We start from the raw sequence: 23,806 nt of genomic DNA, 5'->3' as shown, positions 1-23,806 counted from the left end.
ATCCAGCGCCAGGGAAGATTATTACTACTGTGTGTTTGAATACCTCGATCAATATTCACATTAAAAACGCAAGATTTGTGTTTATTGTCTCTCTTTTGCTCTGTGCTAAAGAGAGACATCAAATCAAGTGAAACTTATCAGAAATGCTTCCTCAATGTTTTTACTTTCTGAACACCAACATGCTTCTTCCAAGGGAAACACAGTGACTTGTTTTCTTGGAATTCATTTCTGTCGGGGAGTTTTATTCACGCCTTCAGTTTAGTTGTATTTCCATAGTATTCCCACTCCATATGTGCTCATTTGGATCGTTCATGTCTGAAAAAGAGAGATTGTAGGCGTTACAATGTGTGTGTATTATAGACAGACTCACTCCTGGAAGGATGTCCACGGAGTGTTTACAGCATCAATTCAGACTCCCAGTGAAGTAAGCTAAAGGTAATACTAGGAAAATTAATAATATAATACATCTTATAATAGGCCTATTGGATTTTGAGTTTTTTTTTAAATAAAATAATAGGTCATACTCTTCATTTGATCAGAACACTCACAATTAGGGCTCAATTATTTTCATTATAAATGAACCTGCTGATAATTTCTTAGTTTAATAGTTTGGTTTACACTCAATAATACTTGCAATACTTCAAATTGCTTGTTTTGTCCAATCACTAGTATAAAACTCTAAAATGAATGATTAATATCACATAAGAATAAGAAAAAAAGCAAAGCCTCACAGCTGAGAATCACACTTTGGAATGTTTGCTTGAAAATGATGAAGTATTAATTGAATTATCAGAGAAGTTGACTTTCTGTCGATGGAATACTCAATAACTTCACGTCTCGTCATCTACATACAGAAGAATATTACAGCAATGATGACTTGATGGAGGATGGACAGGAAATGAGAACCACTTTGGTAAGGAGCCAGATGACCATGAAGATGTTAGAAACATAACTTGTTTTTATTTTTAAATTTTATTCAATTTAATTTTTAATTATTTCATTTTAATTTATTTTTATATTTTTTATTTATTTTTATTTTTAAATGTTGAACTTTATTTCATTATTGGCCTGTTTTAATGGGTTTTTGTTTTTCTCCAATGCTTTTCATGTTTTATGTAAAGCACTTGCCCTGTTGTTGAAGGTGCCTTGCCTAACCCCCTCAGATACCAGTACCAGACATTATTCAGCATTGCTTTCCTAGTTACCATTACACCATCATGATTGTGATAAAACCAGCAGGACCTGCTTCACCATCACGCAGATGGGCCCGGCCTGCTGAGCCCTCCCGCAGCGCGTGGGCGTCGGCGGTCGCCTTCCAGGTCTGCAGCGCAGAAATCCCCCTCAGCACGGCGTAACTTGTGACTCGGGGTTTGTCGGCGCTCCGCGTCGGCGTAGCTGTGAGCGTGGGCAGAACACTTAACAACTCTCATGTCAGGCCATTTCTCGTAAACGCCCGCAGTTAGGAGAAAAACACTTCCGGAATGGGCCGGTCTAAGCGCGACACGAAGGCGCTGATTGGCCGGAGCGGCGCAGCGTTGTCAGACCGTCTCCCAGTATTTTCATTCATAACAGAGCAGAGTAAAGTTGAACTGATTCAATCTGACAGACCGCCATCCATCAACATCATCATATATCACACGCTCATCAGACTGTAAGTGCTTTTACTTTTGATTTCGACTCGAAAGGGGGACAGTTATAGAAGACACAGTTATTTTACGCATTACAGAATTATCTTAGAAAGAAGTCCTATTTTACATAAGCTACTATAATTAATTATATCATTCTCATTTAGAAGAATCCAACTTCATCAAGATGTCAAACTCGGGAGGTCGGAGACTGAAGCAGTGGCTGGTGGAGCAGATCCACAGCGGGCAGTACTCCGGGCTGCAGTGGGAGGATGAAAGCCACACTATGTTCCGAATCCCGTGGAAACACGCAGGCAAACAGGATTACAACCAAGAAGTAGACGCGTCCATTTTTAAGGTTTGACATCCCTCGTGTATTCCCATGGAACGATGACTGTCGGTGGAGGCTTTGGTTTTACGCGCAGCGCTGCGTAAATGTCGCTGATCGGTCCAGCGCCTCGAAATGGAAATGATCACTTAGACCTTTAACTGTCATTACTATGACTTCTTTGTAGTATATAATATGTAACTTTACTCAACTTTAACGACATTTAATACATGCATTTAATATTTAAATAACAATAATAAACATAAGTGTCATTTTCACACTAAAATTGTAAATGTTAAATAATTGGTAATATTTCTGTTACTGTAAATCAGACTTTCTTTCTTTCTTTCTTTCTTTCTTTCTTTCTTTCTTTCTTTCTTTCTTTCTGAGATTTGAAAGAAAAGGATCAGTGTTGTAGAATCCAACTTTCATCCAAAACAACACCATCTTTAATACTTGTGTTTCCCCTCCACAGGCCTGGGCGGTATTTAAAGGCAAGTTTAAGGAGGGGGACAAGGCTGAGCCTGCAACATGGAAGACCAGGCTCCGCTGTGCCTTGAATAAAAGCCCCGACTTTGAGGAGGTGACAGAAAGGTCGCAGCTGGACATCTCCGAGCCCTACAAAGTCTACCGCATCGTACCCGAGGAAGAGCAGAAGAGTGAGTTTTACGCCCTCAAAGCTGACATTGGTGACCTTTGACAGGCATTTTATATAATCCTTTCATTAGAATGGCTGGTGTTATGCACGTTGCAGGACAAAATTCTATTTAACCTTAATTCTGAATCATGTTTGCACCATTCACACGTCATCATAATGCCTTTTTCTTTCACCTACAGATGGTAAAAGCTCAGTGATGACCATGACAGCTGCCACCAGCTCTGGTGATATCACTGACATGGACTGCAGCCCTGAGATAGAGGAGCTCATTAAAGAGGTGAGACTGCCCCTTCAATTAAACCATATTTGCTTTTATTGTCACTTTTTTCTGATTACCGAGCACACTCACCACTCGGTCAAAGTGTACAAAGGTGCATCTGTTTACAAGGGGTTGTTACATTGTGGCCTTTTTGCAGGAGGATGGCTGTAGTATCCAGGCGAGTCCAGAGTATTGGTCCCAGGGCAGCATCAATGGTAAGACTACCTTTAATATGACACATAGTCTTCTGACTCAATCAAGCTCTCCACATTCTAGTCAGCATTGTGGCCAGAAGCCGCAGACACATCTCTGCCTTTTGTCTCATTTCTCATGTGCGACTGTCAGGTCTTCTATAGGGAGGATTTCGACTTGAAAATAACCACAGTGGAAAGATTAATGACATGTTCCTTTGATCGTTAAATAAGGGCTATTTTCTTGTCTGTTAAATTCTGCAATGGAAGAATTGACTAACATCCTGTTAACTTTGCTGACTAAGCGCATTATTTCTTTTTGAGATTGTGCTGAAATGGCATTTCTGATGATGCAGCAAAAACAATTATATGACAGTGTGGTTGTGCACGTTTACTGTGGTAATAAGAGCCTGAACTCATGTATTCCTCCTGCATTCCACAGCTTTCCCTCTGCATCACGACCCGTTGCCATCGGGCAATATCAGTTCAGGTATGAAAGCAGCACCATGACCTCAGATCAGTAGTTTTTGTATTCGGTACATTTTTTTGTTGTTGTTGCCATTTGCACTTCTTCTTTTTTGTTTGCGAAGCTTACCGAATGTTCTTTTCTCCAGCTTTCTCCCAGATGATGATCAGTTTCTACTACGGAGGGAAGCTGATCCACAGCACACCCGTCACTCATCCCGAGGGCTGCCGAATCTCCCCGCAGCAGCACCTGGGCCGCGGCGCTTTATACAGTTCAGACAGCATGCAGACGGTTCATTTTCCTCCCGCTGAGCTCATCGAGTACGACCGCCAGCGCCACGTCACACGCAAGCTCCTGGGCCACCTGGAGAGAGGTGTCCTGGTGCGTGCCAACCAAGAGGGCATCTTCATCAAGAGGCTGTGCCAGAGCCGTGTCTTCTGGAGCGGGCTGGGAGACGTGGGCTCTCAATACAACCCCCTGCCTTGTAAACTCGAGAGGGACAGCGTAGTCAAGATTTTCGACACAGGAAAGTTTCTTCAAGGTGAGCCTCTATGTTTATTTGGTTATTTGAAAGCTCAGAAGAGTCTGAATCAATGCAAAACTATTCCTATCCATGCTGGATTGTTGTTTAAACAGCCCTTCATGCACTTTGTGTGTTCCAGCCCTGCAGCTGTACCAGGAGGGTCAGTTTCCTGCTCCTGATCCGACAGTGACTCTGTGTTTCGGAGAGGAGTTCCATGATGTCAGCAATGCCAAGAGCAAACTGATCATTGTGCAGGTGAGACCGTGAAGTCACAGCATGCGTCTCGCATGGATATTTGATTGATTGATCATCATAAACACATCATAACACACATCTCTGTGTCTCCTCTCCCAATGGAAGATCACCGTGGTGAACTGCCAGCACCTGCTGGAGGCCGTGAACATGCGTCGCTCCCAGTCTTACTGCAACAACCCAAACCTGGAGATGTCTGATAGCGTGGCCAGTGAACAGATGGCCCGCATCTACCAGGACTTATGCAGCTACAGCGCCCCCCAGAGGCCAGCCTGCTACAGAGAAAACATGCCCATCACTGCCTGAACCGTGAGAAGCAACACACCAGCCTGTTCAGCGTGGACCACACTGCCCGTACCAAATATCAGGGACAATCCTTAGTTTCCTGGCGTACACTGATATGGTGCATTCAGGTTCAAGCCAGAAATACAGTTAGTTTTGACTCTCTACGTTTATACCAATCACAGTGAAGACATACGTATCAGGAAGAGCATTTAAGACCTTTAAACAATGTCCCTAATACTTTGTATATCAGTAATGTTTATGTTCTCATATATGCAGCGCTAACACAAACTCTGTCTGACTTCTGCTTTTTTATTATTATTATAAGAGTGTTATCATCAAACTCTTTGTTTTTTTTGCATAATGCAATTTAGTTCTCAAAAGCAAATTTTATTTTACATCTGTTTTGTTGATGATATAAGATAGAGATGGATATTTTGTCAGATATAATTTCTATTTTTATAATTTTTATTTTCAGCAAATCAAAAAATCTTTATATGAGTTTAATAATACATTGCATGGAATGTAAGATGCAATGTGGCATTATATTTCTGATAGGTTTTACTATCATTGTTTTTTTAATAAACTGTATTTCTAGTAAAAGTATATTTCTACTGAACTGCACATGCTTGTTTTTATATAATTATGATGTTTTATTTCATTGTGTTTGTTACAAAATGACCAAAACAAAATTGCATGATAACTGCTAAATTGGGTAACTGTTAATATTCTATACTTTTACTTTAGAACTTTAGTTTTATCTCATTAACCACAAATTAAACATGGCTTAATATCCTTTAAAATGTTTGACTATCCAGGAAACCATTTCAACCATTAAATTTATGACAACAACAACAACAGTAGACCCGGTGTCTGGTGTTTGAATGTCTGCACCATTAGATCAATAGAAACTTCAAGATGTGTTACGCATAGTTTCATCCACATGTCCCCATTATTTAGTCCAGCTCATTAAAACTCTTGATAGACATTTACTATCTTGATTATAATGTGGAACTGAACTCTTGTGGTTTGAAAAATGCTCGGCTGCACAAAATATCTGTGAGGTTGAAGGAGAGCAAATTTAACATTCCATCTACCATTACAGCAGACGTGTAAAAAATATAAAATGAACTTCATATTTTAGGGACAATGAGGAATTACTAAAGATTGGATTGGAACATTTTGTTTCATTCTAATCATCTGATCAGGAGAATCTTTCTTAAAAGGCCTGCCGTTTCTACAACAAAGTAGCCGTTTAGAGGAAGCTCCTCCGCTGACAATGAGCACATACTTTACTCAGGAACAAAGAAAGTAAAACCTGGTATGAAACTAAAAGAAGGATCTGGGCTCTAAGGCAGGGAAACTCTATCTGCCCGCTGAGTACCAGAGAAAGGAAGAGAGGTGACCAACTGATGCCCAATGAGACATCCTGTCGTCCTTTTCTTCTGTTGCTCATTACGGGTGACGGAGTCATTTACGTCAAACTGTAGCGTTAGTTCGCACACACACGCTCACACTTAGACGCATCAACAGAAGCAAAAACATGTTGAGTTTCTAATGGGCGTTATGTGTCACTGCTGGAATATGAAATCAGAACCAAAGGAAAACCCGGCTCTCAGTGGAAATTGCCGAATACGTAAAGGCTGAAATAAAACAAGAAAAAAAAAGAGGAAATCCAGCCAACCTAATTACAATATGTTAAAATGATAGAAACACTAAACTTAAATAACACCTACATTACTGTGAATCCCTTGAGGAGAAATAATACCACTTTTATAAATGACTTTTATATAAAGTTCCATTTTCAGTCAAATGTTAAAAAGCTTTGCTGTCATGACTCACAGATGTCATGTGCTTTTCATGTGACGAATCTGGATAAAACCTTTCACTTGAATTAGAATAATGAATCAATGGTTCACTGAATAAAACACAGCTGGAATGTTGTGTGCGTGTGTGTGTGTGTGTGTGTGCGTCTATAGGGGAGTTCTGTCTCTAAGTTCCACAGAACAGGAACTTACTTTAAAAAAAACTGTCACAGGAAACTGGACCCCCCAAACACGGCATGTCTGAGACTGTTTTACCATGTTGGATGTATTTATGATACATAACGTATGAAATCGGGGGTATACTGTAAATACTGCACTTGTGAACTTGGAATTGTGTACAATATCTAGGTACATGTTAGTTTGAATAAAATATATCAAACACCCTGGAACCTTAGAATACGGATTGAAAAAAAGATAAAACTGTTTCGGGCATTACTGTCCATATTCATATTCATTAGTGAATATTATTGAATTGTGAAATGAATTCACTCTGTCTTGAATTTTTTTTAATTAATTTTTCTTGATTTTTTTTAAATCATCTGGTTGTTACATTATTTTAACATTTTTTTGAAGTGTTGTTTTGACTGTAAGTTCTGAAGTATATTTTAAGAAATATGCACAATTCAATTTAATTGTATTTATAGTGTCATAACACAACAGAAGTCACCTCAGGACACTTCACACTTTGAGCAGGACTACAATACGCTCATGATTTCAGAGTCAAAACAATTTCAAAGTCCCAACATCACCCAGGGCCAAGCATTACAGCGACGGTGGCCAGAAAAACGGCCTTAATGGGGTTTTAGGCAGAAATCTGGTGCAGCCCAGGCCCTTGGGTTCCAACTGTGTTGGTAGTATAGTAGTAGTAGCATTAACAGTAGTGGTGGCATCAACAGAAGAGTATGTATGTATTGTGGTCAGGACATTTTGACTCAGAGCAAGAAGCGAGTTTCCCAGCTCAGTAGGAAGACACGGGAGCACATGCTTGTGTGCAATTCTGCTAACGGAGTCTCTTTTCTGTGTCTGCAATGTGGTTCTCTTTGTATTGCAACATCTCTTTGTGGTGTCTGAGGCTTCCCACAACAAATCATTAGAGACCGGAGGCAAACAGAACGGCTGTTGTGAACAAACGTAACTATGGGCCATAATATTTCAATGGGCTGTACACTCACCGCTTAAAGGAAGCAGCACCGATTTCACAAAAAAAGCAGCGCTTCAAGGAAATCAAGCAGAAAAGAGAATAACTGCAAACTGAAAGTTTTCCCGATAGATTAAGGAATTACTTGGTCTATTTTTGCTGTTTCCTGATTCGTCTGTATTGCTGACTCCTTTCAAGACATGTCTCTGGGTTTGGCTGCAGGCTCAGCACTGACCTTTAAGTTGTGGTTTTCTGCCTGAATCAGCTTCAATCTAACATGAAAATCACAAGTTCTGATGAAGAAAACATTTGTATAATACACCGTTTTGTTCTTTGCGGTGTAGTGTAATTTAAACGTTTTTTTTTTTTATAGGCCTCATTCATATCATGCCAGGTGAGATATATATATGCAAAGATTGTCATATGATGGGAAGACGTGATTCGCCATGAACAGGTTGTTATGCAAGCGTCGTGTTGAAGGCGTTGGTGGCGTCTCTGGGGAGAACGCTGGTTTAGAGTCGGTGTGGCTGAGATGAGAATAGGCATCCAGAGCGGAACTGGGAGAGGACGCTGTCAGTGGAGAGACAGGTGGACGGGGAGCCAACATCCTGGGACACAGGGAGAACGCCATCTAACCACACACACACACACACACACACACACACACACACACACACACACATACACAGACTGGTAGCCACTGATGAAGGCTCATATCCTCTAATCAGTATCACTTCATGTCCTTCAAACTAAAGGTCTCAAAGCCCCATGGAGCTCTCCTTCAGCTTTAACTCTTAATTAAGCTATACAAATAAACTTAAAATGATCAATGGAGGAGAAATCTAAATTTTCCAAATCAACATCTATATTGAAGACAACAAACAGCTTAGAGAGCTGTGCAGAGCGTCTGGATTGTGTGATGTAGCTGGGAAGGTTCGACATGTAAAAGTGAAGTTAAGGAAGTGTGTTGATTTACGGGAAAGCAGTTTATTGTAAACCGCCGTTGGAGTACATCAAAATGTATGAGCATCAATCTGCCTGCCCTCGTTACACATACGTTTTAACATCAGATGAACCTCAAGACTTCACTTTTTTTCTTAAATTGCCAACATGCTTTGGTCAAAACTGAAGTCACACTGTTTCCACACACTTTCCAACGGTTACATGTAAAGACACATTCAAAACAGAATGATAGCAGTAACCATGTTGGGACATAAAGAACATGTTAAATAAATATTTACAGTTAAATTAAAAAACTTTCCAAACACAATTGATTGAATTTCATCTGAATTAGGTGTCGTGTTGTTAGTCTTGTTTCTGTGGAAACAGACAGGATGATGGGGAAAGAAGAGTAGCAAGGAGACAGAGATGTGCTTACTTCATATTACAGTACAATATTTACATTTTCCATGTACTGACATTTTAAATATGCAGATGATTGTGTTTGTGGATTTCATGAATGCGGGGTGTGGAGACACTTTGCCTGAAGACCGGTTGGTCTGACATTCCAGACGGACATAAGCTGTGATGTTGATGAAAACGTGACGCAGGAGAGAACGTTTGCTTTCTGATTCAGCCAGTTATTGTCGAACAAGCATGATTTTTGTGGTGAGGTAGAAAGTATGAAGCATGGCTGACCGATGCTTGTTAACAATTAAATAATGTAATAGTAATAACATGTGAATGATCTCACAGGGATTTATGTCAACAGCTAATATTCATCAGGTTCAAAATGAACAGATCAACTCAGTAAACAGATGACGTGCTGGTGTGTGGATACGTAAAACCCTGTTAGTGTACAAATACATAAATCAGTAAACAGATGACGTGCTGATGTGTGGCTATGTAAACCCTGTTAGTGTACAAATACATAAATCAGTAAACAGATGACGTACTGATGTGTGGATATGTAAACCCTGTTAGTGTACAAATACATACAATGACCACACAGGCCAGGATTCAAAGGAATCTTATAGAAGGAGTTGACAGAAAGTCAGTGAGGCGGCTGAAAGCTGAGAGTTGCATCAGTCTGGCCGGGTTGCTGCACTCTTTGACAGCCGTGATCCCTGACCGCCTGATCTGTCTCTGGACAGGAAACACAGGAAGGAAGAAGGTCCAGCACACAACTTCTCCACTGAAAAGAGGAACAGTCAACACCAGCTGTTAAAAAACACTTTTAGACCATTTACATTTTTCTTTGACGATCGCTATAATAAGGTTTCCAATACTTTTAATAATTGTCCTAAACTCACAACATATGCTCAAAATCACACATTGTAAACTCCAAGACTCATTTTCAAAATACAATAAAACACAAACACTAATGTTCTCTTCCAACAGGAACATTTAGTCAATCATAGCTCATAAAAAACATCAGATAGAATTACAGAAACTGCATTATTGTTTTGTTGGGTTTAGTAAATGCATGCATTTTATTTATTTTGCTGTAAAAATTCAATAGAAAAAATGTATGAGCCATCTCAGAGTAGCGTTATAGAATGTTTATGAGAAAAAGGACTGCAGTAAAGGCTGATTTGTAACAGGACATTACTGCAAGATAACATGTTACATGTCTTCCTCTCCCTCATGTAGGCATTTTCTTACATGAGAGAGTTCCTTTTTCACATAAGCAGCCCAAAGAGGTCCTCTTCTACTGTAAACCATATGGTCATGTGATTGAAAGAACCTCAACACCTGAATGTTTCCTAGATGGGATTCAGCTGTGATCGATCGATCTGCAAATTCAATTCAATCAGCTCAATACAGGGTTTCAATCTACAATATGATATGTACGTTGAACATGATGCTATCTGTTCTGACATACATGAACGCAGTTGTAAATGTGGCAGTAAAAGCCGTTGTGTTTTTTGTGTTTTGGAAGGTTTTTTTTACATTTGTGTTAATTGTATGCATTTTGTGTCAAAGCATCAAGACACGTGTTCATTGTAAAGCTCACACAGATGGATGTTCTGCTAACTGTGTTAAAAAGAGTTTAGTGAAGTATTGAAAAAATGTCACAGCAATGGTTAACAACTGTAAACGTTGGTGTATTAGAGATGAATATGAACCTGAGGGAATCCACACCGTTTTCATGAGAATGACAATTGGAATATTTGTGTGTAGGCTTTTGGAACAAAGTCAGAGCTGACTGTTTCATATTCAAGAAAAACAAAACTTATCAGTAAAAAAGAGGGTGATGGGTGTCGATGTGGAGGGGAAGGCCAGGGTGGGGTGGCAGTCCCTGGGGAGCCAGAGCCAGGGGAGCATGAGAGCTCAGTGCTGGCTGTGTGTGTGTGTGTGTGTGTGTTTGCATGCAAAGCACAGCACAGAGGTGACGGGATGTGGCCAAGAAGGTGATAGTTATGAGACAACAGATACCTGAGAAAGAGATTTTCTGCTCTCTCAATAGATGTTGAATATCCCCTTTTTATGAATATATGCTGAATATATGTTTTAAATGTTTCCTTTGATAAGTGGCAGAAATATTAAAGGGAAAAATACTATTTTTTTCCACACAAAAAAAAGGCATTGTATGCATGGTTCATTCCAGAACAATATAACAAGCATTGTTTGTTTTGTTGACATGCCTTTAATAATTTGTGACTTGTTTTTTTCCTACAACATGTGGTTGATGACATGTAACGCCGTTATTGATTGAGGAACAGGATCTTTGTGGTTTTGAACCTCTCTCGTTAGATCAACTATATAAGTCACATTGATTACACAACCTCTTTCTGAGTAACCCACACGCTGCAGGCAGCAGGTGCTGCTGGGATGGAGATTATTTAAAGTTGCTCTAAAATGGTTGGAGTGCAGCTGAAGGAGACTGTGGGCCAAGCTGCCTGACCACAGCGCCTTTGTAGAAAGTACGGTGTCAGTGCATACTTCCCCCTTTGACAGACCAAAATTCCAAACCTGACCGCAGAGCCAAGGTGGAATTACTTGGTAATATCATCTACATCTTCAATGTCTTCAATTCATTTCATTTGGATCACCCTGGATTCATTAATCATGTTGTGATGAACATGATGCACCAATATAAATTAGGATTGCTTGAGGGAAACTTCCATCCATCCATCCATTTTCTACCGCTTATCCTGTATTCAGGGTCACGGGCTTGAGGGAAACTTGAATCTTGAATTCTGAACACTTTGCATGTTTAAAAGCAGCAACCCAAGACTAAAATATATTTTTATCACAAGATTTGCATGTTACCGTTCTGTTCTGTTCCATTGAAGCAGACAAAAGGTATTTGCCCCGGGGTTCACTGATGCAGAAATTCTATGGCTAGTTAACCATGATGGTTTGCACAGTTTACAGGTCACATCAATAGAAAGTTCACAGGGGAAAATCCTGCTTATGTAATTTAGGGCAAAAAGAAATTCACGTGTCATAAGAATGCTCTAAGGCAAGAGAGGGAGAGAGTGAAACTTCTGAAAAGAGGAAATAGTTGTTGTTGCAAGATCGACTATTGAAATCTTTTTCATTTGTAATATTATTTCTAACATGTGTTTTAATGTGTTATACTCAACGATCTTACAGATTGAGAGGCAACACAAACCACAATAAGCTACTACAGCTTTAGTTCGCCATCTAGTGGCGATATCGAGCCAAGCTCGTTCACGCACCACACACACACACACACACACACACACACACACACACACACACGTGTATACTGTATATGCGCCACTGATAATGAAGAGACTTACTGTGTACCGTCCATTCCATTCATGTGATTCCTTCAGGAAAGGCAGATCTATCCTTTCGCTTTGTGGGCAAATTGTTTATTTTCTGCAACATTAAAAACCTGAAGAGGCTTTACATATGACAACTTTGTATGCTGCCATTTCATTTATGATACATTAAAATAAATAATTATTCACCATTGTCTACAATAAATATATTTTAACAGCTTCAACATGACTGTATTCTGCCTGTCCTTTCTATTGATAATTCATCAATAACAACTGAAGCTAAAGGAAAAGCAAACAGGCAAATATGGAAAAGGCAAGACTCAACTCAACTCAACACAACTTTATTTATATAGCACTTTACAACAACCGTAGTTGAAAACAAAGTGCTGTACAGAGACATAAAACTATTTAAAAACACTAAAATAAATAAAACAGACAGTAAAACAGGTGTTAGATTGTAATTGTAAAAACAATTAGAAACGATAAAACAATAAATCAAAGCAGGGCAATAAGAAAAATAAAAAACACTAAAACAGGAGTTAAGTCTCATGTGGAGTTGAAAGCCAGGGAATAAAAATGGGTTATAAGACTGGTTTTAAAAATGGACAGATGATTGTTGCTGTCAAAAGAACCTGAAGCGTCTCTGTGGAGGTTATGAAGGGAAAGTCATTGGCGATGAGCACACATTAACTCAGATTGTTATCTTGTAGATACTGAAGTCTGATCTTATCTGGAAACCATCGCATACAATTATACAAACTCACTGTGGTTTAATATAAAATGATTTTTTTTTTACTGTAAAAATAAGCTTTGGAAGACAGAATCATGTGTTTATAATAGTTACTGAACTTCAGCTGGTATTTCTCACCAAAAATACATATATGGAATATTGGGAAAGAAAAGCTTTCATACCAGGGATCGTTATGCAAGGTTCTAGCCTGATCTGCTCAGCATCTATTTCAAGTGCTTTCTTGTCTTTTTCTTTAATAAATGAGCCCCACAAGCAGATGCATGGTTGGGAATCCCTGGACAGCTGCAGAGCCGTCTTACTGAGTGTTTATGTGACTTGTTTAGAAACTCTTTTTATTACTAAGTCACTCCCGGAACGACAAGCAACATTCTCTCCTTTTTTTCTCTGTTACACACACACACACACACACACACACACACACACACACACACACACACACACACACACACACACACACACACACACACACACACACACACTTCCAAGACTTTCCACATTGAGCCAACGACGACCTCTACCTCATCTACACCCAATTACTCACCGGCCGTAATTGAATACTTGGCAGCGAGTGTGGGTGGTGATGGCGTGCACTGAGCTAAGGAATCATCAGTCTTGGTCATTGGCCCCATTAGGCATCTCGAGTGATGTCATCATGTAGTAAAGTGTAGGGAACTAATGGAAGGAGCCGCTGCTCACGCTTTTTATCTCATGGCACTGATTTTAAAGGGCTCCAATTTCTCCACTTCACGGCTGTGTGAGAAACATAGTTAAAGTTGTTTTTTCAGTGTTATTTTCAGCATGAAATTGAGAGACTTCCTTCAAAGTTTGGGGATGTGAGAGTACCTTTAGTGGTTTAAGCAGGCATGTTTCCATGAGAAAGGGACTTTTTTTCTCTTGATTCTCACGTGGACAGAGGTTTTCACCCATATTTTGATGTTGCAATCACTGCCAAGTGTGTGAACACATTGGTTAACCTTCAAAAGTTACACAAATTACCAAACCATGTAAAATGTTGAAAATGTAAGGCTTTTTTTGTCAGCTCGCACTCAAACACAACACTGTGTCATGAGTGTCATGTTGTCGTAACATCCTCTGATGACAATGTGTGCACATTAGCTTGGTAGTGATGTGTGAAGCATCAACAAACAAACAGGCCGTATCGATGGTTGCACCATTAGCAGCTTTAGTCCTGAGAACAAGGGGAGATTTACTCCACATCTCCTTAAAGCTCAGTCAAGCCGAGCGCTCAGCGTCTTCATCACATCCTGGGAAGAGAGGACCTGGTCCACCTCCTCCAGCCTCTCCCAGAGGGTGAATTACGATTTCCCGAATAAATATGAGCCCTGGGAAACAGCCTGAACGGTCATCCATCAGCCTGGGTGTCTGCATCCTCCTGAACAATGTGTGACCCCTGGGCACACAGCAGGTCAGAAGAGGGGTGACTTCCACCTTCATGCACATACACAGATATCACAAACACACACATACAATATACACATTCTAAAGGATTCATTCATTCATTTCCTGGAGACTTGCCCCCAACCCTTACCAGCCTATTCCCTTACTCTAACCTTAACCTAACACCAAACCCACTTTTCACCATAAAATGTAATGATTTACATTATGGGGACAGATAAATGTCCCCACATGAGCAGAAAACACTTTGTATTTTTCCATGAGGCAAATATATATACATACTAGAACACAAATCCACAGTGCAGTATTAAATAGCAATGCTGTTATAGTAATATTATAAAAGCATCAGATAAAGGAAGTTGGATGTTTCTGCATTACATAAAATAAACCACAAAATAGTTTAATAAAGAGAAGATAAGAAAAAAACTAAATTGTAATTTCTTTAATCACTTATCCTTTATTATGTGGTTTTGTGGTCACTCTTCTTGTTTCTTCTTTAATGGTTGTTGAGGTTCCCTTGAGGTTGCAATCTCTGTCTAATCTTGAAAAATTAAGGAATCAAGGAATAAAACCCTTTGCCTGTGATTAAGTGATCTATTTCAAGTAAATACTTCCCTAATTCCACCACGATGTGTACCGTTAGGCAGGAGGGAATGATTGTACCGTCTCTGAAGCTAGAAATGCTAGCAAACAAGCAACGAACACACGATGAGGCTCGGTTCTAACACATCCCGGTGCATGATTTCATGCTTTGGGAGCCTGCTGGCGACCACACTGAACTAACACGTATTGATGGTCACTGAGCACACTGAGTTGGACGATGGGAAGGTTTATGGCACTGTGTAGACCTCGTGGCAGTGTGTGGAGGGATGGGATCTATCTGTATCTCTGTCTGGGATCCTGACAGCTCTGGCTTTAGTCTCACCCAGACCTCCTACATGCATGTCTCACTGTTTACTGCCCCCGTCTCACGCTCCTCCCTCGCTACACATCTATCATTTCCACCGGACCACACGCACATACGTGACATACGCAAATACAAATACACACAATCTCAGGGTAAAGGTTATTATCTCTTGATTATAACCTCAACCTAAAACCAAGTCATCATCCTACAATAAAGTGAGCATAACTCCTATCCTGCCCTTTATATAATCTAACTGAGTTAAACTGAATTTAAACTCTCGACCCTAACCCTCCTAACCCCTCAAAGTTAGGGTGAGCAAAAATGGCTTCATCGTGGAATAATACATCCTCACTTTCAATGTCTAAAGAGTTGTAGACATTCAAATTGAGGATATATGTTTTATGATACTGCAAAACATGAGCACATACCATCTCAACCAAATCCCGACTCTGCTTCTGACCTCCCCTTGCGTCATCAGTACAGATGTGTTGTAGGGAGACAGATTTGTGCTCATTCCACACGCTATTTCCTGTAATAAAAGCAATTTGAGATGATGAGTTCTGAGCAAGCTGATGCCAGCTGGAGATACCTGGACGCCGGGGAATTCTGCACACGTCTGACCCCAGGACATGCTGTCAATGGATATCTACTGGGCTTTGTACAGTTAATTATATTTGCAACATGCATGTATGGTATCAAAAGAGCTCCTTGTGTTCATTGATGACATTTGTCTGTATGCATGTGAGCCACTACTCAATGTTAAAGTCTGCTTAAGACCCAGGAAGGACCCCCCGACCCCCAAGTCCACCACCTCTCAGCTTCGTTCTTGTCCTGGTGATCCATTAATCACAGTCTGCAGCTACACTCTCTTCTCTACCTCGAACCCTTAAAGCAAACCTCCTGCTCTCACCTCGCCACGGTAACAGACTTCCTGGGAGCACACTCTTCTTGCCTCCCTTTCTCACTCGTTCTCTTTCTCATGAAATGACTTCATCTCTTGCTGCATGCATACTTGCTGCTGTTATTTCTTTTTTGTTCTTGCACTTTCCATCCCTCCGCTAACCCCCTCTGCACCGTGAGAGCATCCATCTGTTGGGATGGGGAGTGTAGTGCTCCTCTGGATTGTGTGTGATATATGTGAATGTAGGGGACTCACTTAGTTTTGGTTTCATTTGTCTGAATCTTTAAATACTTTTCCTATCTGCAGTGTTTTGAGGCAGATGATTATGTCAGCATGCTTTCAGTGGTAAGCATGTGTAATGTTTACTATTTCTTTGGTGGACAATTACAATTCAAACTATTCAAAGCACGTTATGTTGAATGATTATATGCAGTATTTTAAACCTTGTCTACACACTAACACTGGCAGCAGAGACATAACAACCACAAACTCGTGTACTAACCCCCTGAAACCACTTCTGCTAAAATAAAAGCACATTTCCTGCTTCATACTCAGAATACAGTTCTAAACCACACATCGTTTTGTTTTTAACCTACACCCAGTTCTCTTTCATTTGGCACGATCTTCAGGAATCAAACACCACGGCATTCAAAATGCACATCTGATATTTATTACTATCGACTCCTCACATGGTTAAACACATTCAAATTTAAATTAGCAGTCAGACCTTTTACAATAAAAGGGCCACAGGTCAGCGCTTCTCTTTTGGAGCAATGGATGCCAACATAGGAGAGGGAGGCAACAATACAGTACACAATTACTATAGTACAGTATGACTGTAGTACTACGAATGTAAAGAATGTTTCATATATATATATATATATATATATATATATATATATATGATTGGGGAGGACTATACACAGTATTTACAGTATTATCCAGGGAGATCTTTGTGTTTCTATATTTGAGTGAAAGAGAGTATTCTCCATACGAGGCTAACACTGAACATTTGCATTGAATGCACCAGTGATTCTAAGAAATGTATGTTGATATGACGTTCTTGTGCCATTTGTACGCGAAATACAATCTTGAGACATAGCATTGTTTTGAAAGCAGAGTTTCATTTGCATTTTGAGTTTGAGTTTTGCCGTTTCTATTTGTTTTTTGGGGGAAATGTGTGTGTTGAGTTGTGAGAAGTATGCTATGCAGAAAACGTGTGTAAACAATTGAGAAAAACTGTATGAGAGTAAGTATAGGGACATTGTTTTAGGATTGTATTTACCAAATATTCTGCATAGAATGTTTAGTATGAAAATATTTTTATATTTAAAATGTATTGACCCTCAAAAATGAATCAAAAACAAAGCTTGTAAAACCGACATGACTTTTGGTATAAAAAGTCTCCAGTTTTATTTGACTTTCATGTCACTTTAAAAAGAAATACCAAACAACACAACATAAAACAATATGATTGGCTCTCCTACTGTGTGTGTGTGTTTTGGTGCGAGAGAGAAATCTTTGTGTTTTCTTTTTTCGGTCTCGGAGGGATTACCAAAGCCGGCAGATTGCTGTCTTACATGAGCATTAGCAGCAGGCAACACAGACAGGATGTTGATAACATCCTGCAAACCCCCGACCGCCCCTCCACCTTTGCATGCACACGCCAGATCCCGTTTTGTCATAAGAAAACATAACCCAACAAATAAAAACAAAGACGCTTCCATACAAGGCCCTGAAATGCAGCTGTAACAGGTATTTAGGTGACTGATAACAACAGTAATCTTAAAATACGTACTACCGCCGCCGAGTCATCCAGAGTCATCCATTTCAGATTCCACTCGCTGTGGCAGACGACACTTGGTCCTTGTTGGAAATCCCACCATTGCTTAAAATGTTAAAGTTTCACTCTGACTGTATGTAATCCAAGATCCCAAAGTCTTATTATACTCATTCAATTATAATGAATTAAATAGCATGCACTTCTTCTACATAGTATACACTTAATCCACCATCTTTTCATTACATAATGGAAGTATTCTAGAGATTTGTGTGATTTTCCCCAAAATTAAGTCTGCTTCAAGTTGAAATCTGGTAGTTGGATTAATGTTTTTTGTTTTTGTATTCAGTTTGTGTCATTTCTCACTGCTATAACATGATTTTCTGTTTCACATTTCATTTCTTCATTTCTCATTTTCACATCTCTGTGGTGGACTCAGTCAAAGCATTGTATAAAATGATCCTCCATGCTCTGACATTATATGGAGTCGGACGTTGTGCTGTTTTTTACACCTCCCCTCAGTTGGCAGCTGTCCAGCGGGCTCAGGACGCCTCAAGCCCTTGTTGGGTCCGGCCTGTAGGCAGGATTCTCATGGCGTGGTTATAATACTGTCACAGTATGACAGATGAAAGCTCTGAGGAGCTCTATCTTTAGCCCGAGGTAAGGCCTCCACTACTCCAGCCTCCACTCGGCTCTTAAGGGAAGAATGGAGGGACGAAGAGGAAGGGAAAGATGGAGAAAATAAGGCACGGCAAGAAAGTCACCTATGTTGAGGCAAAGGGAATAAATCGGGACAGGAAGGTGTGAGGATAGCAGAAGAAAGTCACTTAAAGGTCACATATTATGCTCATTCCCACATTCATACTTTTATTCTCTCTTTAATTTATATTAATAATATTAAAAGGTGTTTTTCCATTTCTGTCTGAGATGGCGAGGAATCAAGTCGTGGCCATGTTTAGTTCTTGGCAGCTATTGTCATTCACATACTTGAAATAAAGTGGGACACATTTAGAATGTCTGGTCTGTGGTCTCTATATTCAACCATAGCAATAAAACAACCATCTCACCTGAGTCCAGTTATAAACCTGCTGTATTTGGAGCTGAAAGAGGCTTATGTTGTCTTTATAATCAGAGTATTCTTCTTCTTTTTTAATTTTTTTTTTACCAGTACACCAATACTGCCTTTAATTCAAGGTAATGACATAAAGACAACTGTGTTTGCTTAGAATAAAAAAAAAATGATCATAGCACCAAGAGAACAAATCATGCTTTCAATCATGACGATTTACAAATAATAATAATAATAATATGTTAATAATAATTTAATCTGATGATGAATCATTTTTATTTCAAATGTTGTCTTAACTGTCTTTGGTATTCTGAATGACTTCTTAAAGTAATATATTAAATGTTGAATTCTTAAACAGGAAATCAGGCACAAGAGAGAAAATTATCTGCTGTAATTTATTAATGTTAAAACTGAATCACTTATTGTTTGCTATTTTCTCCAGTCGACCGTCAGGAGAAATTAATGAAGAGTCGTTTAGTTTGGAAAGGTGAATGCCTTTATGTCTTTACTTCTCACAGCAAGGAAACATTCTGGACATAAAGATGATAAATTGTGTAAAATTGCAAGCTTGACCTGAACGGCTTAAGTAGAAATCTCCTTTCCACAACCGGATTACTACAAGAGACATGTATTATATTGTATTTGCTTTACTGAACAGAACACGTAAAGGCAAGCTGATAACAAGTGATGTTAATGTATGATGACTGACTGGTGGTTGGTTAGTGTTGCTGTCAGAGATGTGATGAACGCTTGTGTTGATTTGCCTCGGCTCCACTTTTAGTCGACTCTAACGCTGGCTTGCTCTTATTATTATGTATTACATATATATTATGAAATGGATAGGGGTGAAGATGAGCACTTCTTCTTATTGTTATGTTTTAACTTTGCCGGGTTGATATATTGTATAGTTGCAACATCAAAACTTAATGGAAATCCTGACGGCTCATTTAAAGGCACACTATCTGAATATGTGTATTTCTCCAATGATTGAGCCTTTCATTTCATTCACATTATTTATATAACACCTAGCTTTATAATTAAAAAAGAAATAAAAGTCTCACTTTTTTTGTTACAATATGGCACCTTATAATTACAGCATCCTGCAGAGTAATGCCTTCAGCCGTCAACAGTGAGTAATGAGTATGTCTACAGTGAGGGTTTCTTTTCTGTCTTCACTCCCTGATGCAGTCGTATTGCTGTCAATGAAGAAGACAAAGCAGCATTTACCCAGGCCTCCCTCTGTCTGTCCACCTCCCCTCTCAGGCCTCTGTTGGTTTAACCCTGGTGGGCAGCAGGCAGGCCTGACAGCACCCAGACACTGTCACGTGATTTATGGCGCGCTGTGAGAGTGCAGAGGAGATGACCACTCAGATCTGACCCCTGCCACCTTATCACCCACTCATCAAGACGTAGACAACACTCAGACTTATCATCGTGTTCTCATCCAAAAGTGTGCTTAGTCATAGTCGTGAACTTAACTATAGTAGAATAGAAGAGATTATAGATTGTAGTGTTGGAGATAAAACATACGGTATATTAACCCTTCTATTGATATCTCTTCATCTTTGTAGTCTAAAGTTTGACTTCAACAGTCAGATACTGCTGTTGAAATAAAGAGTATAATAAGTATAATATAGTAGCGAGAATACATTTTTTCATTGATTTCTGGCATTATTCTTAACAATTTTTATGTTTTGCCTCTTAGTGTGGTAAATAAGTTATTGCTTTATTATATATTTTTTTATAATGGAGATCATTTTACCACTTTTGCATACATTTGGGTTTGATATTTTTATAGAGCCACTGGTATCAAATGTGTGGCCTTTTATAATGTGGGATTTGATGTGTTTTATTACAATGCCATTTTTTTTCAATTTGCAGTGCAGTCTTTATCCTGTAGGGGGAGTCCTGCACAATGCTATAAGACCAAACCAATTTCCATAATCACTCCATATGAGCAAACTTGGAAGGCTACCGTGGCTCATCATCAGCAAAGAAACACTGTTTATGATGTAAAATCAGGAAATATTTCTTCAGATATTCATATCTTAATACACAGTACAGACCTTTAACGCATATTTTGTAAAGCTGTCAAACATTAGGACGGAACTTCATGATGTGAAATCCCTGTCAATCCAACCAGAGTGGATATTATACTTATACCTGGTGATTTCTTTTCCAACCAAAAGAAAAAGAAACATTTTTCCACCGAGTTCACCACAGAACATCTTTCAAAACAAGCACCGGGCTGAGTTTAAGGTGATGTAAACACAGATCTATTCCTGAGGCTATGACACACCGTGGTTTCTTTGGAAAGGAACGGCAGCCCAACATTACAACAAAGGAGGCCACACAGACAGCGGCGGTTAGAGCATCTCTCTGGACCTCAGAAATGTTCAGACAGATGGATAAAGAGATGAAGGGTTGGAGCACCGCACCGTAGCCAAGTGCAATGAATGTACAGAAATACTATAGGCCCGCGTCTTCAACTCCAAACGTTATATTGCATGCTTATTTACAGGCCGAACCACAAGTGGACGTGGAGATGAGCTAAACTGTATACTCTGTGTATCACTACACTGTATTCGCTGAGAGGTCAGTGGCAATAACAGTTCAAGCTCTGTGGAGAACATAATGCATAACTGACCATAAAGTGTTAGTAAGAGAGAATTTCCTTTTACATCAGTTTTATGTTTTCCAAAAATCACCTTCCTGGAAGAGAATAAATAAAGAAGTGGGAGAAAAATATTTCAGCGGGCTGCAGAGGAAGAAACGAGCCAGATCACTGTGGTAAAGTCACCATGACACAGAGACACAGAACAGACGAAGAGCTCCCCCTCGTAAACTCTTCAGCAATCTGGCACACACCGACACACACTGACGCACACACGCTCAAGCCTTCACCAGTAAATATGGATATTTTAACACCAACACTGACTCATGGAGGGAATTTAATACGTGGGTGTATCTGTGTGTGAGCTCGTTTTTTATCAGTAGTCGACCTTCTCTGGCCACCGTCGAGCAAGGATCGATCAGACGGCAGGCGGTTGAGGGCAGACACACTCCTCCTTTCATGAGCCCGGCCCACCCAATTTACTCCATCCATCAATGGACGAGGTGCCAGAAACTGTCTTCTCTAATCCAACAACCTCCCTCCCGCCTCAAACACACAAACATATCAGACCTCGCTGGCTCACGCTGCTGCCCACGCTATTGTCCATCTCCAAAGAGCAAAGGTCAATCACGACTGTAGTTGACGGTAAACCGAGGCCACACACAATCAAACGTCCTCAGGAGATGAATATAACCGATTCAAGCTCATCTGATCATTCTGCCCTGTGCGTTCTGTATTTTTTAACACTTGTGGGCTACCATAGCTCAGGCTTCTAACAACACGAATTAGCAACGTTGCTCACTTGTACCGTAAATTCTGGACTATAGAGCACACCTGAATAATAGTATATAGTAGGAGGAAGTAAGGGAAGCCTATGTTCTGAAGAACCGTTCATGTTCTGCATGTTCTGAGTTGTTATTAGTAAAGATTGAGAAGATTGGATCGGTTGTACTTTTTTTGGAAGACTTGAACCCCTTTTGTTGTGGAATACTTGAAGCGGCCCACCTCCACTCTACCTCCAGGGGCCCACAGGTAAGTTGAGTTTGAGACCCCTGTACTAATGTACATGCAGCACAGCAGATTTTGTTCATGTCAGTCCGTTCGCCAAGCAAGGGTTGCTTAATGATCACGTTTGCACCACAAATCCGTACTCTCTTCATTATGTATGTGGGAGGCGGAAGATGAAGAGCAGACGATTGCACAACGATGGTGCATATTTGTTTCTGACACAGACTAACGTGTTATTTTGCGATCGGCAAAGGTTGCGGTCCAATGCGTTGTTCGGTTTAATGTCTCTTGCGTTTCTTTTTTTGGACTATCCGGTTTCAGCTGAGTCAAGACGGCGGCAGATGCCTGGTCAGTGTGTGAGGCGCAGGAGAAGGCTTCTCCTCTGGAGGAGTACACCAGAGACATAGATCATTGGGAAGACAACCATCAGGGCAGGTCAGCCCCTCAGAGGCGGCCCTGAAAGATTGAGGGTTGACGGGGTTGGGGGGGCGTTGTCTGGCTGATTATATAAACAGGTATTTCTCAGGTCTTTTTCAGTTTTACTTACAGTGCTGTTCATTTGCCGAACCACCGTTTACTGTTATGACATTTGTAGGAAGGTAAAAATGTTTCCAGCTAGCTGCAGATGCACATGGACGATGACTAACTAGCCATAAACTCGTCATCAGATTTGCAAACAGATAGCAGCGACCATTTCTCACAGATGTTGACAATGGCAGCGTCATCCCACTCTCCTGGTGTCCCTGTGTGAAATACCTTCACCATGACGGGGTTCAACAGCAGCACACAAACAAAAAAAGAAAGAAAAGACAGAGGAAACAAAAAGTGTTCTAGAGTAAAAGCATTCTCTGATATGATAGTAAGATTATTGGACAAGTGTGTTGACACACAGCCTCCTGCCACTGTTGGTACGGTCCATTATCAGCCTGCTTGGGGTGAATCGAGGTAAGATGTGTCTACTTTTATGTGTCACCCTTCCAGTGTCCAGGCCCAGCTTCTGGTTTATTTCCACCCTGTTCAGGTCAAGTTAGACGCCCATTTAAAATGGCTAGGAAAATAATTGCTGCTTTGTGTTGCAGTGGTGTCATTGCAACACTAAAGAAACCTCACTAGGT

General features: G+C 40.1%; 2 protein-coding genes across 4 annotated transcripts in view; one reads left to right on the top strand and one right to left on the bottom strand.

Annotated features, from left to right (window-relative positions):
• Positions 1-23,806, bottom strand: part of LOC311017370 (mitochondrial inner membrane m-AAA protease component AFG3L1-like) — a 169,943-nt gene that overhangs the window by 40,566 nt on the left and 105,571 nt on the right. The gene's annotated exons all lie outside the window — the stretch shown is intronic.
• On the top strand, positions 1,551-5,543 carry irf8 (interferon regulatory factor 8). Of its 3 annotated transcripts, none has more exons than XM_084008293.1 (9): positions 1,551-1,651; positions 1,796-1,983; positions 2,429-2,612; positions 2,791-2,888; positions 3,028-3,085; positions 3,504-3,551; positions 3,676-4,068; positions 4,190-4,305; positions 4,411-5,542. In XM_084008293.1, exons 2-9 carry the CDS (start codon positions 1,813-1,815, stop codon positions 4,606-4,608), a joined length of 1,266 nt encoding a protein of 421 aa, XP_083864419.1. In that variant the 5' UTR covers positions 1,551-1,651; positions 1,796-1,812; the 3' UTR covers positions 4,609-5,542. The 3 variants fall into 3 exon arrangements, with proteins under 3 accessions (XP_083864419.1, XP_083864420.1, XP_083864418.1); XM_084008294.1 differs by having other exon boundaries at positions 1,574-1,655; positions 4,411-5,543; XM_084008292.1 differs by having other exon boundaries at positions 1,584-1,651; positions 1,793-1,983; positions 4,411-5,543.

The sequence above is a fragment of the Eutrigla gurnardus genome, assembly GCF_963514095.1.
Source record: "Eutrigla gurnardus genome assembly, chromosome: 1".
In the NCBI taxonomy this organism is placed as follows: Eukaryota; Metazoa; Chordata; class Actinopteri; order Perciformes; family Triglidae; genus Eutrigla; species Eutrigla gurnardus.
Note: the sequence above shows the minus strand (reverse complement) of the source record. Positions and strands in the feature narration are given on the sequence as shown.